Source organism: Sabethes cyaneus, chromosome 3, assembly GCF_943734655.1.
Source record: "Sabethes cyaneus chromosome 3, idSabCyanKW18_F2, whole genome shotgun sequence".
In the NCBI taxonomy this organism is placed as follows: domain Eukaryota; kingdom Metazoa; phylum Arthropoda; class Insecta; order Diptera; family Culicidae; genus Sabethes; species Sabethes cyaneus.
In genome coordinates this window covers 16,829,622-16,844,889 of record NC_071355.1, presented here as the reverse complement: position 1 = coordinate 16,844,889, position 15,268 = coordinate 16,829,622, and the positions used below count along the sequence as shown (strand labels likewise).

Here is a 15,268-nt window from a genome sequence, read left to right as displayed (position 1 = left end):
TTCTGTTCTGTTACATTTTGTCTCACATTCATGACCCCCCTGAGAAAGTACGTCACATTACGGCTAACCCCTCCTCCCCCATAACAACAAAATAATTAAATATACTTTCCAACCTTTTTATTTCAGGCTATCAATATAATTCACTTCAATCAATCCATCAAATAACAAAACAGAACTTCAGCAAATAAAAAAGGAAAAATTTTCGAGCTTATAAGTCATCGATTTACGGATTTTAAAGATAATATCCAATTACTGCGATCGGATACGCTTCAGTTGTCGCTGATGTGTCGTCGATTAATGTTTCGCGCATATCCTTGTCCTTTATATCCATCCAACGCCGTAGCGTGCAGTTGGCCAGACTGGCCCCCGCCAACGGCGCTAGCTCTTGGGGGCGCCAAAAACGGCCTGCACTAAAGCAAAAATATGATCGAAAATCTGATCAAAAATGCGGTCCAAAATTTGGTTTATTATCTGATCCAGTTCGAGAATTTGGTCCAAAATTTAATTCGACATCTGAACCAAAATATGATAAAAATGTGCTCCAGAATCAAGTCCAGGCTCAAAATCTGACCTTGGTCCATTACGTGGTTCAAAATCTGGTCCCAAACCTGATCCAAAATCTGACCGAAAATGTGGTCCTAAATATTATTCAAAACCTGGTCAAAGTTTGATAAAAATGTGGTTCAAAATCTGGCCCAGAATCTGATGAAGGTCCAACGTTTGATTCAGCTTCAGAGACGGGTCCAAAAAATGGCCAAAATCTAATTGAAAATGTAGTCCAAAATCTGATTCAAAATCTAGTTTAAATCTGTTCTAAAATTTGATACACGTTTAGTTCAGGTTCATTAACTGGTCCAAAATCTGATCCAAATTCTGTTTGGTGGTTTAAAATGAAATCAAATATGTGGCCCAAAATCTGGTTTAAATTTCGGTCCAGTTCCAGAATCTGGACCCAAATTTGACGCAAAATCTAGTTCAAAATCTAATAAACAAATGCGGTCCAGATTCGGGGTAAGGTCCACAATCTGGTTCAGGTCTATAGAATCTGGTCCAAAATTTGATAAAAAATGTGGTCCAAAATCTGAACTACATAGAATCTGATGCAGCTCCAAGATAAAAAATGTAGTCCAAAATCTTATTCAAGATCTGGTCCAAATCCGACAAAAATGTGATCCAAAATTTAATCCAGAAACTAATGCAGATCCAGACCAGGTCTAGAATCTGGGTCCAAAATCTAATCCAAATCCTGATTTAAAACCTGGTCAAAAATCTGATCAATAATGCGATCCAAAATCTGGTCAAGAATCTAGTCCAAATCTGTTCCAAAATTTGAAACAAAAATTGATAAAAACAAAAGCGGTTCGCAATCTACACCTTTATTCTTGTTTACGGCCGTATTCTACATTCGTACGAATAGCTTGTTTCGAACGAAAACACTATTCTCATATTCGAATGAACAAAAGAAAGGGGCGTTCGAACGTTCGAATTGATTCGAACGAAAACAAAAATACGAATCGGCTTAACTTTCGAACGAATATCATTCGAACGAAAACAAGAATAAGGGTGCTAGTCTAGGTCCAAAATATAGTCCACGTTCGGAATCTAGTTCAAAATCAGATCCAAAATATGATTGGTGGTGGTCAAAAAACGGTAACCAAAAATCTACTCGAGGTCCCAAATCTTGCCCACAATCTGATCAAAAAAGTAGTCCAAAATCTGGTCCAGAATCTAATCCAAATCTGCTACAAAATTTGGAACAAACTCTGATAAAAATATGGTCCAGACTTTAGCGCAGGTTCAGAATCTGGTTGGTGATTTAAAATCTTATAAACTTGGGAAAAACACGGATTTAAAAAAACGAGGGAGCGCTAAATTGGGTCTTCGCCCCAAGGGCGCCACAGTGTCACGCTACGGCTCTGCATCCATCTACTCAAATTCGTCTGATCTAGTTGAAACAATCAGGACTTCCTACTGACGCCTTGCAACAACACGCCTTGGAACAACTTTTCTGACGGATTCTGTCATTTTGTGTATATTTTTGCAATCATACAACATTACCTTAGATGCGAAATTTAATCCGCAAGTGGCACAAACTCTATTCTTCAGGGAGCTCTTGGTTGAGGAACAGTATAGGTTATACGGAAGAATCCTAAAACCAGCCGTGAAACTTCGCTATAAGATTATGTTCATCGATTGAGTTTAATACGAATATCAAGAGGAAAACGCGTTCTTTTTTGTGTTGTTTTTAATTATTTTTGTGTTATTTTCAGGGTCACTTTGTTGTAATAATAACACAAAAATGATACTAACATAACACGAAATTATTCAATAATGATTTCTGTATTTTGTACCATTTTTAATCATTATTTATTACATTTTTTGTATCATATTAGTACCATATTTGCACTATTTTGTACTGTTTCTCTATCATTATTTGTATGATTTTGGTGTTATCCATTATTTTACCATTCATCGTTTTAGTGCTGTTTCAGTAATAAAATTACGACGTTCTACATAATTTTGGAGTATTTCAGTCTAAAACACATTTTACATGTTTATTTGAAAAATATTTTTTAAACCAATTTTTGCTTCGTTTCCGCATTACTTTCGTTTTTAAGTTAGTTTTTCTGATTTTTTGGATTTCGTTTTGCTTTATTGTTGTGTTACTTTTATATTAAGTCTTGTATCATTTTCAGTCATTTTCTTACAAATTTCGTATCATCTTTCTGTTATTTTTGTATCATTTTGGTGCCATTTTTGTACCATTATTGTATCCTTTTACATGTTATTTTTTCTTTCATTATTGCGTCATTCGTTATTCGTTTGGGTGTCACTTTTTTATTTATTCATTTTATTTTGACAGCTACGACTCATTCAATCAAGCTCGAAACAGGAACTGTATTTTATGACATTTTAATTCAATGAAACAAAGGACAATCGTGTGGCACGAGCCCAAGTGTGCCACAACCCAGGCACACCAGTGATAACAGGTGGAGCAAACATTACCGAGGTTCCTTCGAATCGCAATTGCGCTGAAGGTTTTAATATTAACAAACGCCATATAATAAAAAAAAATTGAAAGTCCGGTCAATCTCACTCTATTTTCACATTCGATGGCAAAATTTCCGTGCCGAACAAACATTAATAATAATAGCACTGGCACATTAATACGATTTCTATTTACATTTGCATTGATTTTCCGCCGAATTCCACCGACCAATATGATCGATGACAATAATACAACAACGTTGCGGCACTTACCTGTGGAATCGCGTTGACAAAGGCTATAAACCAGGCTCCGCCGAGCATGATTTTGCCCCGCTTCCGAGCGGCGGAAACCCGTAAAGGATATATCACAGCAAAGCAGCGATCCAACGAGACGCACACCAGCACGTTCGAGCTCAGATAGAGACAGAACGCGCGCATGAAGAGGAAAACTTTGCACGCCACATTGCCGGCATGCCACTGTACCGTAATGCGCCAGCCGACCTGCAAGAAGAGACAGAAAGCCGGAAGTCGGAAGGTTAGATATTTGTGGAGCCCAAATTTCACCGGTCGATCCCCGCTGGTGGTGTAAAGGAAGCTGTCAACCGCATTAGAAGAGCTAATTTCATACTGTTTAATCTGTCATCGTGCGCGAACTCTGCCGTTTGATCCCACACATACTTTCATTAGATAATCTTTTTATCGAAATTCATTTACCAACTTAGCATTTACGTAATTAGCTGGAGGATATTGTTCTTTTATCTAAACAAGCTCTTTGAGGCTAAATTTCATCAAAAGCAAATGTAGGTACCCCAAATACACTAATGTTGTGGGTGAAAATGGCCTGCCTAACATGAGCTAAACGTTAAAAGCTTTCACCATCACTGAGGTTGCTTAACAATGTGCTGTAATTGGAATTCCGCAAAACATAGCGATCGGGATCCGGAAAACTGCTAAATATAAGAGGTATGTACCTACAAGCAGTTGTCGGTCGGCATGTGGAAAAAAAACATTACAAAACTCTCAGGATTTAATTAAATACTTATCAACGTTGGTTATGTTCAATACCAACAAATGCCAATACGGCAGAACTCAACACTAACTTTTCTTTATCGAACGACTATTACTGCGCGATTCCTAGCACCCACCGGTTGCAATGATTCTGCAAATTCTAACGGGTAAATAGTTTTACAAAGTTGATGCACATTTTGCTGCAAGCACTCTCCCACTACTCGCTTGATCTACTTCGCAAACATATTCCAGCATCCTTACAGGAATGTACACCGGAAAGCTTGTTTTCAGTTTGCTATTTCCACTCAACTAACTTCAAGCTCGTCAGCTTGACAAGTTTGCTTTTTTTTCTACCTACCTTCCTACCAACATTTGCCACAGTAAATGTTTTATAATATTGTTCATTCAAAGCAACATCAGTAAGTGCAGCATTTTACACTTGTTAATTTGTGGGTGGGAAACCTTGTTAGCAGTGACCGATAAATACAGCTCATTAATTCTTTAGTTGTAACAAAGCACTGAGTTAACTAGTTTTAACGCAAAATGCACTGAGGCAAAGAAGGAAAGGTTTAAATTTCACTAAAATTAAGAGAAAAAGTTTCTTTAAGACACCCTTTAGGAGAAATTTTTACCCAACCGTACGCTATTCAGTTGGCGCGTATCCTAATCAGGAACTGAAGCTGGAAACTAAAACATGTTTTTCGAGCAGCACGTTCAAATTGTGTGGAAGATTTGTGCCTCAAAAAGACTCGTCTAACTTTTCTCGAAACATCGAACGCTTGCAATTCACTGGTGCAGTATTGTAGTGAAACCCACCCGGTTATCAATTTCTTTTCCCTGGAATCCGATTGAGCAATCTGGCGACTGTCAACGAGCATGCAGCATGCATTGCCGGAACGTCCCTTCATATTGTTCAGTATCATCCATTGAAATCCGACAAAAGACGTTCCGAGTTCATCAAGCGGATTATTAAATTTTTGCTGCAAGCTTACAAACTACGGATTCGTGCTTCGAAGAGGATGCAAGCAACGCGGTTGAATGATTGTAATCTCACTCGAACGTTGGCAGCTTATCATCGAGATTTATTTCCAGAATGATTACCAAATATTCAACGAAAGAAATATTACTACTTGCGTTATAGCGTACATCTTCCGATGATAAGTCCGCTAGATCGCTTGAAGGTACAGTTTTCATGCGTTCAAAAGACAAATAGGTTTCTTCACTCAAGCATTCTTTATTGCATCAATATCATTATCGTATCGAGATGAGACAAATCCTACCTTAGAGGAGTAAGAGGATTCTTTTGAAATCTTTACTGCCCTTTTCCTGTGACTGAAAATCACGAAAATAGTGCAATAAATCATCATTCTGGTTCCATACTGGTATAAACTTATTGTATCGATATAGTTCAATGCTCCTTTCCAGTTAGAACCAATTCATCTTTACTCTAGACCATTTCGTTAAATTGAAATAGTTTGAAAAATTTGATACTCTAGCTGAGGTTGAAAGGTGGGATAACAGCGCCCGCAAAAGTGTTATAAATTTCCTTATTAAGAGCGACGAACATTCTACTTCGTTCCGAAGGTGCTTATTCTTAGGATTTTGACCCTTTCCAAACATGAGCCGTATAAAAAATGACGGCAATTACGCTGACGCATACGAAATGTGGTTTTCGATCCGCCCTTCTACAGCACTACAGCTTTTGGGCAAGTTCACGACGGTAAAATATTGCTATTTTGCGTTGGATCCTTCTGTTGATTTATGCCACGGGCAATTAATAGTGGACCGGAGAGTTGGTCCAGCAAAATTTTGCATCAGCAAATGGTTGGATTCGCAGTAGCAGTGTCAGGATAACACTTTTCAAGCGCCTTTAGTAGAGCCTTTTCCACCGAAGAGCAATTTGTCATCAACAGAACTGTCTATTTTATGTTGTTTTCAATTTTCAATTTCAATTTTTAATTTTTAATTTTTAATTTTTAATTTTTAATTTTTAATTTTTAATTTTTAATTTTTAATTTTTAATTTTTAATTTTTAATTTTTAATTTTTAATTTTTAATTTTTAATTTTTAATTTTTAATTTTTAATTTTTAATTTTTAATTTTTAATTTTTAATTTTTAATTTTTAATTTTTAATTTTTAATTTTTAATTTTTAATTTTTAATTTTTAATTTTTAATTTTTAATTTTTAATTTTTAATTTTTAATTTTTAATTTTTAATTTTTAATTTTTAATTTTTAATTTTTAATTTTTAATTTTTAATTTTTAATTTTTAATTTTTAATTTTTAATTTTTAATTTTTAATTTTTAATTTTTAATTTTTAATTTTTAATTTTTAATTTTTAATTTTTAATTTTTAATTTTTAATTTTTAATTTTTAATTTTTAATTTTTAATTTTTAATTTTTAATTTTTAATTTTTAATTTTTAATTTTTAATTTTTAATTTTTAATTTTTAATTTTTAATTTTCAATTTTCAATTTTCAATTTTCAATTTTCAATTTTCAATTTTCAATTTTCAATTTTCAATTTTCAATTTTCAATTGTTTTTCAGTTTTTCAGAATTTCAGCAATACATTTTTAAGATTTCAAGTTTTATTTTCAGTTTTATTCGGCTTTTCAGTTTTAGAGTTTTAGAGTTTTTCAATTTTTCTGTTTTTCTGTTTCTCGGTTTTTCAGTTTTCCGATTTTTCTGTTTTCCTGTTTTTCGGTTTTTCAGTTTTTCAGTTTTTCAGTTTTTCAGTTTTTCAGTTTTTCAGTTTTTCAGTTTTTCAGTTTTTCAGTTTTTCAGGTTTTCAGTTTTTCAGTTTTTCAGTTTTTCAGTTTTTCAGTTTTTCAGTTTTTCAGTTTTTCAGTTTTTCAGTTTTTCAGTTTTTCAGTTTTCCAGTTTTTCAGTTTTTCAGTTTTTCAGTTTTTCAGTTTTTCAGTTTTTCAGTTTTTCAGTTTTTCAGTTTTTCAGTTTTTCAGTTTTTCAGTTTTTCAGTTTTTCAGTTTTTCAGTTTTTCAGTTTTTCAGTTTTTCAGTTTTTCAGTTTTTCAGTTTTTCAGTTTTTCAGTTTTTCAGTTTTTCAGTTTTTCAGTTTTTTAGTTTTTCAGTTTTTCAGTTTTTCAGTTTTTCAGTTTTTCACTTTTACAGTTTTTCAGTTTTTTAGTTTTTCAGTTTTTCAGTTTTTCAGTTTTTCAGTTTTTCAGTTTTTCAGTTTTTCAGTTTTTCAGTTTTTCAGTTTTTCAGTTTTTCAGTTTTTCAAGATTTCAAGTTTTATTTTCAGTTTTATTCGGCTTTTCAGTTTTAGAGTTTTTCAATTTTTCTGTTTTTCTGTTTCTCGGTTTTTCAGTTTTCCGATTTTTCTGTTTTTCAGTTTTTCAGTTTTTCAGTTTTTCAGTTTTTCAGTTTTTCAGTTTTTCAGTTTTTCAGTTTTTCAGTTTTCCAGTTTTTCAGTTTTTCAGTTTTTCAGTTTTTCAGTTTTTCTGTTTTTCTGTTTTTCTGAAACTTCTGGGGGGGGGCGAAAAAAAACAGAATTTTTTAATCGAGCAAAAAAAAATGGATTTTAAGCATTTTTACTTAAAGTGTAAATGTGAAAACCAAATCTTTTCTTGCTTTTAATAAATACGTTGTTATTTTTCATACAAAAATCTACGAACAAAAAGACAAAAACGAAAGAAAATTTTTTTGGTCGAGCTTTGGAAATTCCACTATTTGAACCTCCATTTCTATTTCATGCTAGAAGCGTTAACGTTAACTCATTTTTCGAGTTTTTCAAGCTGTAGGGAGAGGGGGGGGGGTGACAAAAACTTTGAAAATGATTTGCAATGGCAACTTTTACCTTTTAACTTTTAACTTTTAATTTTTAACTTTTACTTACGGTATTACAGTTTTTTCGGTTTTTCACTTTTTCAGTTTTTTAGTTTTTCTGTTTTATAGTTTTTTACTTTTTCAGAACTTTAGTTTTTCTGTTTTCCTACTCTTCTATTTGTCTGCTTTTCTAGTTTTCTGTGTTTCTGTTTTTCAGTTCTTTAGTTTTTCAGATTTTAAATATTTCAGTCTTTCGGTTTTCCAGATTTTTGGTTTTCCAGGTTTTCAGTTTTTCAGATTTTCGGTTTTTCAGTTTTTTACTTTTTCAGTTTTTAAGTTTTTTGGTTTTTCAGTCTTTTACTTTTTCAGCATTTTTGTTTTTTAGTTTTTAAGTTTTCCAGCTTTCAGTTTTTCAATTTTCAATTGTTTTTTTCAGTTTTCCTGTTTTTCTCTTTTCCTGTTTTTCTGCTTTTCTGCTTTTCTATTTTTCCGTTTTTCTGTTTTTCAGTTTTTCAATTTTTCAGTTTTTCAGTTTTCAATTTTCAATTGTTTTCTGTTTTTCTTGGTTTTCTGTTTTTCAGTTTTTCAGTTTTTCTAATTTTCTACTTTTCTGTTTTCTTTTCTTTACTTTTAACTTTTAAATTTTAACTTTTAACTTTTAACTTTTAACTTTAAACTTTAAACTTTAAACTTTAAACTTTAAACTTTAAACTTTAAACTTTAAACTTTAAACTTTAAACTTTAAACTTTAAACTTTAAACTTTAAACTTTAAACTTTAAACTTTAAACTTTAAACTTTAAACTTTAAACTTTAAACTTTAAACTTTAAACTTTAAACTTTAAACTTTAAACTTTTAACTTTTAACTTTTAACTTTTAACTTTTAACTTTTAACTTTTAACTTTTAACTTTTAACTTTTAACTTTTAACTTTTAACTTTTAACTTTTAACTTTTAACTTTTAACTTTTAACTTTTAACTTTTAACTTTTAACTTTTAACTTTTAACTTTTAACTTTTAACTTTTAACTTTTAACTTCTAACTTTTAACTTTTAACTTTTAACTTTTAACTTTTAACTTTTAACTTTTAACTTTTAACTTTTAACTTTTAACTTTTAACTTTTAACTTTTAACTTTTAACTTTTAACTTTTAACTTTTAACTTTTAACTTTTAACTTTTAACTTTTAACTTTTAACTTTTAACTTTTAACTTTTAACTTTTAACTTTTAACTTTTAACTTTTAACTTTTAACTTTTAACTTTTAACTTTTAACTTTTAACTTTTAACTTTTAACTTTTAACTTTTAACTTTTAACTTTTAACTTTTAACTTTTAACTTTTAACTTTTAACTTTTAACTGTTAACTTTTAACTTTTAACTTTTAACTTTTAACTTTTAACTTTTAACTTTTAACTTTTAACTTTTAACTTTTAACTTTTAACTTTTAACTTTTAACTTTAAACTTTAAACTTTAAACTTTAAACTTTAAACTTTTAACTTTTAACTTTTAACTTTTAACTTTTAACTTTTAACTTTTAACTTTTAATTTTTAACTTTCAACTTTTAACTTTTAACTTTTAACTTTTAACTTTTAACTTTGTACTTTTTACTCTTTACTTTCTGCTTTTTATCTCTTACTTTTTACTTTTTTGTTTTTCAAATATGTATTAACTTACTTGGGATTTCGAGTTTGGCATGGTTCGATAATATTTTTATTGCCGTAGGACTACGTCTTACCACAGGACGCCAAAAACTTGCTTGCACCTCGCGGATAAAAAGGTTGGAATCGTTGATTAATAACATTTAGTCAATTTCTAACGCATTTACATTTAGATTTCTCATATTAAAAAAGTCTCGATTTTAGCACGGTTTCGATTTTGGCAACATAGGCGACACGCATTTGTTGCCAAATTCGAAATCCTGTTGTACTTCTTAATTTTTCGCTTTTACTTTTTAGCGTTTACTCATTATTTTCGATATTTGTCAAGGTTCGAATTTAATGCTACCAGCATGTTTCGGGAATTTTGTTTTTTAAACTTTTTCAAAACTATTAACGGGAAACTAGCAGTTATTAACTTTTCGTCGCGAAGGCCAATTTCGGAAGCAGTTTTTAGGCACAAAACAGGGGTTCTGTATTTAAAAATGTATTCACTGTAATCTTCTTGCTAATCTGAACACAGCAAATATATTTTCATGAATAGAATTTTTGTTTCAAACAAAAAAACTGCTTTTGAAATGTACAAAATCAATGACGACTCATGTCACTAATGTGACTAATGTGACTAATTTTTGAACGATTAGGGTTAGAGCGTCTTATCAGCATTTTGTACGTTAATAATAAATACAAGAAATGTGTTGGAGTTACGATTTGACAAATTACCTCGAAAGCAAGTTATCATTTTCTTTTCAGGATGTTGAAGAACTACAGAGATATGATTGATTTCAGACTGTTTCGTACCGAACCCGTGTCGTTAGCATATCGCCGCGCCGGTTGATATATATTGTACTTCCATTTTCGCTTCAATCACGTATCACTAGTTCATAGCAGTATGTTTGAAGTTGAGTAGTGTATCATAAATTTGAGAGAAAGAGATATTTTCCTCCACGATTTTTTTTACCGCATCTATGTTCATCAATTTTTTATTAGAGGAAAGTCGTTATCCTTGTGCAAGGTAGTGTTTGCCATCTTGAATGAATGGCGTGAGTCATATTTGTTGTGCTTTCTCTGTGTCGATTATTTATTCATATCCAACAGATGAAAAGCGTCAGCGTAGCCAAGGCGGGGTACATCGGTATCAATTGGGGGTCTTTTTAAAAGTAATTTTTTTTATTGGTTGCTTTGACGGGTATTGTCATTCCATTGAAACGAATAAATGTCCCTGATTATTATCTGACTTTCGTCAAAAATCTGCAGATTTTTTATTACTTTTTGAACCTGTATTACCATCTCTCAATGTGCGGTTTTTTCTGCGACTCAATAAAATAAATATTATTTCAACAGCCGGGCCTTTAAAATTGCTCCTCGGTCTGAATCCTTTCTGCAGAAAGCGAAAACCAGACGAAGCCATGTGTTACGCACGAATTTATTCACCGACCACGTCTCTTCATACTTATGACGGTAATTTTTTTCGCGTTTGAGTTTTTTTCTTATTCTTCAGAGGCAGCAGCGCGGTAAAAGCTCATGCTATTTCTCAAGCATTGTCAAGCATTTATGACAAACGACAGACAGGGTCGAGTGTCGCATATCATGCGAAATCTTACGGATATGGAGCATGCATCTACATACATATTAGAATTCGGCAGGGGTCGGCTAGCTTGATATGGTAAACGAGCACTTTATGCTCGGAATAATGCAATGATATACCGGATCTGAATTGAAGTACAGATTGTTTTAACATTTTGGTATCATAGGCTGTATGATACATGTACACGGAAAACATGTTTGGTTGTAACATGATGGTGCTATATTTAAAATGTAGCTCCCAAAAACGTATCTATCAAATTCAGTTAACGAAATACGATAAATGTGGTACACGTGAATACATACAGTATGTGCGTGGAACGAAATAAATCCGGTTGTTTCCTTCGCTGTACCTTGGCTGTCATTGAAGATTTTCATTCCATCAACGCGAATACGCGTTGACGTCATTCAGAACTCCACGCACGCAATGAAAGTTTTTTTTTGCACAGAAAACTTTAGATAACTTGGTATCAAGTGTTTGGTTTAAAATAACGATGATTAATTTGAAAGATGATGAAACTGAAGCTGAACGAGTTCTTCGTTGAAACGAATTGATGATTTGTCAGAAGAAAATTTTGATAAAAAAATATTAGGGAATATCTAATTTTTTATAAAATAATTCTAGTGGATAGAACGGGAATATGCAATTACGACGAAGCAGCCCAAGCCCTACTTGCAATTATAAACAGGAAAAGTGGCTCAAAAGCTGAATGTCTTCAGCGTCATAGAAAATGCAATGCAATGCTATGCATTGGTTGAGAACTGTTGAAGCAAGAGAAAAGTCATACCTGATAAGGATCCTTGTTAGTAAGCATCAAAAGGAAGCAGTAAATTGAGACAGCAAGTGAGATGCGTTCGTTAAAAATCACTCTAACGATGACGGTGGAAAAAAGTACAAATTGAGATGGAAAGCATTTCATGGGCAATTGACAAAAAAAAATTCCCCTAACAAGCTTCCTAATGGAGAACGTGGAAGCAAACTGCTATTTGATCTATTGTGGCTGGTGAAAGAAGAAAGCTTTGTAGTTCATATAGTACCGTCAGAGAAGTGCGGCGAACAGATGGTTTTGTAAAGTGCAACGGAAGGCTAACAAAGCTCAAACACTGACAATTGTGGCGAGAGTGCACTCAAACGTGGAGTGACAAAAGGACAAGTTTTCCAGCGTTTGAGCTTGCGAGTGGCAAACTAATTTGAATATACGATGTATGCGTTTAGGAGAAATGCCATTAAAATTTAAAATTGACCAACGTATTTCTTGTATTTAATATTAACACACCAAATGCTAAACAAATGGTTAGTGTTAAACTGCTTTAGAAATTAATAAAAATAGTGGTTTCGAAAACAATTGACAACAAAGCATAATGATGTCAAAATATTTTTAAAAAGGTAAATCAAGGAAAACGCTCCTTTGAGAAATTGCTATAATTCCAAATTCAAATTTCAATCAAAATCCAGCTTCCAAACCTCAAAACTCTAAATAGTAAAAAGTAAAAAGTAAAAAGTAAAAAGTAAAAAGTAAAAAGTAAAAAGTAAAAAGTAAAAAGTAAAAAGTAAAAAGTAAAAAGTAAAAAGTAAAAAGTAAAAAGTAAAAAGTAAAAAGTAAAAAGTAAAAAGTAAAAAGTAAAAAGTAAAAAGTAAAAAGTAAAAAGTAAAAAGTAAAAAGTAAAAAGTAAAAAGTAAAAAGTAAAAAGTAAAAAGTAAAAAGTAAAAAGTAAAAAGTAAAAAGTAAAAAGTAAAAAGTAAAAAGTAAAAAGTAAAAAGTAAAAAGTAAAAAGTAAAAAGTAAAAAGTAAAAAGTAAAAAGTAAAAAGTAAAAAGTAAAAAGTAAAAAGTAAAAAGTAAAAAGTAAAAAGTAAAAAGTAAAAAGTAAAAAGTAAAAAGTAAAAAGTAAAAAGTAAAAAGTAAAAAGTAAAAAGTAAAAAGTAAAAAGTAAAAAGTAAAAAGTAAAAAGTAAAAAGTAAAAAGTAAAAAGTAAAAAGTAAAAAGTAAAAAATGGAAAACTGAACAACTGAAAAATTGAAAAAGGCCATTACATACAAATATTTTATAAAGTGCGAAAAAAAACAAAGAGTTTTCTTAATCGAGCAATGGAAAATGGATTTTAGGCATTTTTGCTTGAAGTTTATTCGTACAATCATTTTTAGAGTTCATCATGCTGTAAAGCTCACAGACAATTGATTTTCTAAAAATAATTTAAATTTAGCTCATATATGTAGTACAAAGTATTCTTTTGCCCCCCGATTTTCAAGCCAATTTCCAGGGGGGGGGGGGCGGTGACAAAGACTAAAAATAATTTGCAATGGCCAAACTTGAAAATTGAAAATTGAAAATTGAAAATTGAAAATTGAAAATTGAAAATTGAAAATTGAAAATTGAAAATTGAAAATTGAAAATTGAAAATTGAAAATTGAAAATTGAAAATTGAAAATTGAAAATTGAAAATTGAAAATTGAAAATTGAAAATTGAAAATTGAAAATTGAAAATTGAAAATTGAAAATTGAAAATTGAAAATTGAAAATTGAAAATTGAAAATTGAAAATTGAAAATTGAAAATTGAAAAAGTAAAAAGTAAAAATTGAAAGTTGAAACTTTAAAATTGAGAATTAAGGAACAATGTTTTGAATTTATGGGAAAGCTACAGTTTTTGTTGCTTTTTATTACCAAAATCTTTCCTTTTAACGATGATAGTTAAGAAAAATAATTAAAATTATGTCGTTTTCATCCATAGCAAGACTAAAACACAGGAAATTAGGTTTAAGCGACTTCAAGCGTAAGCTCCAATCTCAGTCCTCTGATACTTATACATATCACAAAAGATGTGAATCATTTCCTCTCCATTTGTTTTGCTACAACAACATGAACATCATCGACCAAACTGAGAGCACTGAAAATTATCGCACCCAACCATGATGCAAATTACTGCGCCACAGCGTAATCAAGCGGAAAAAGGTCATGTTGGGGTACAGCAGCAGTTCCACCCAACGGGAAAATCGGGCGGTTATTGAGTAGTAAATAATTCACAACAGCCACCGAAAGATGCCGAATCAGATCAGTGAATGGCAAGAATATTGTTGACTCAATCTGGCTGGTTTATGCTCTACTGCTCTTGAATGGAGGTCCAACAGCAGCCAGTAGGTAGAGCAAGAAAGACAGACCCGCTAGACGGCTTAATCTTTGGCACCATTTTCCCTGTGCGCTCTCAATCAAAAGTTCAGCTCCCAGGCTAGGGAAGCAACACAAATTTTATGGGCCACTTGGCGTTTACGATGTTGCAGTGATTCGATGTAAGATCAGCCTAATCAGATAGGTTTTACTTGCGTGACTATGTTCACGTGTTTGCATCCGATAGAAAATATTACGTTTTCCGTTTGTTTTAGATTCGTAACATAAAAATTAAGTAAATCGAACCATTCAACTAAACTTCGGATTATTTTTCAAACCGCATAATCATAATGAATGTAAATTAGTAATCAGTGAAAAATCTGAATTCAAATCAAAAAAATCCAATTCGAAAGTGAATTATAGCCTCTCGCCCTTGGCATGGGGAGAAAGACAACGCGAGACACGCAATCATTAGTATGCAAATAATAAATTATGCTTTCCAGTTCAGTGCGATCGATTTCGTTCGACCACAAATCGTCTATTGACGTCTAGTATGGAAGTATTTTTTTCAAATCATGGAACAACAAGAAAAAAAAAGAATTTAAATTTGACACCAATCTTTTTCAACAGTAAATAAGAGCAAAACCGACACAAACGGATCAGACAGCAAATATCTTTCGCTACTCGACGGGGAAGGCTAGACATTTAAACATTATTTAGTGGGCCCTAGTGGAATCAATTCGGAGCAAAAACAATCGTAAATTTACGAAACCGATGCGGATTACGATGACGACGGTCCGAATGGATGGCATGAATCTAGTTTAGTGCTGACAAAAAAAACTCAGGACCCAGACGCAAAACAACAAAACCGTCCTCCGGTGGTTGGTTGGTTGGTTGTCACGCATGAATCGGACGGAAGTGCTCCAGTAATGAATAGATTTTAACGATCAAAAAAGGGTGGAAAAATGTCACCATCATCATTTTTGCCACTCAATGATTTTGATGACCGGACGCACATCCGGTATTCTGTTTTAGACAGTTTATTCGGAGTGCGGTATCTTTTTTCCATGATATTTTTATCCTTCGCGCCTAATTTGCTTTTATTCAACAAATTTGTACAAAGTAGTAAAACAAGCTCAAA

The 15,268-nt window shown here is 31.9% G+C and overlaps 1 protein-coding gene across 1 annotated transcript in view; it reads right to left on the bottom strand.

Annotated features, from left to right (window-relative positions):
- LOC128739314 (adipokinetic hormone/corazonin-related peptide receptor variant I-like) overlaps window positions 1-15,268 on the bottom strand; it is a 121,184-nt gene that overhangs the window by 79,420 nt on the left and 26,496 nt on the right. The window contains exon 3 of the mRNA XM_053834792.1: window positions 3,262-3,489. Coding sequence (XP_053690767.1) covers window positions 3,262-3,489 — 228 coding nt within the window. The remainder of the gene's footprint in view (window positions 1-3,261; window positions 3,490-15,268) is intronic.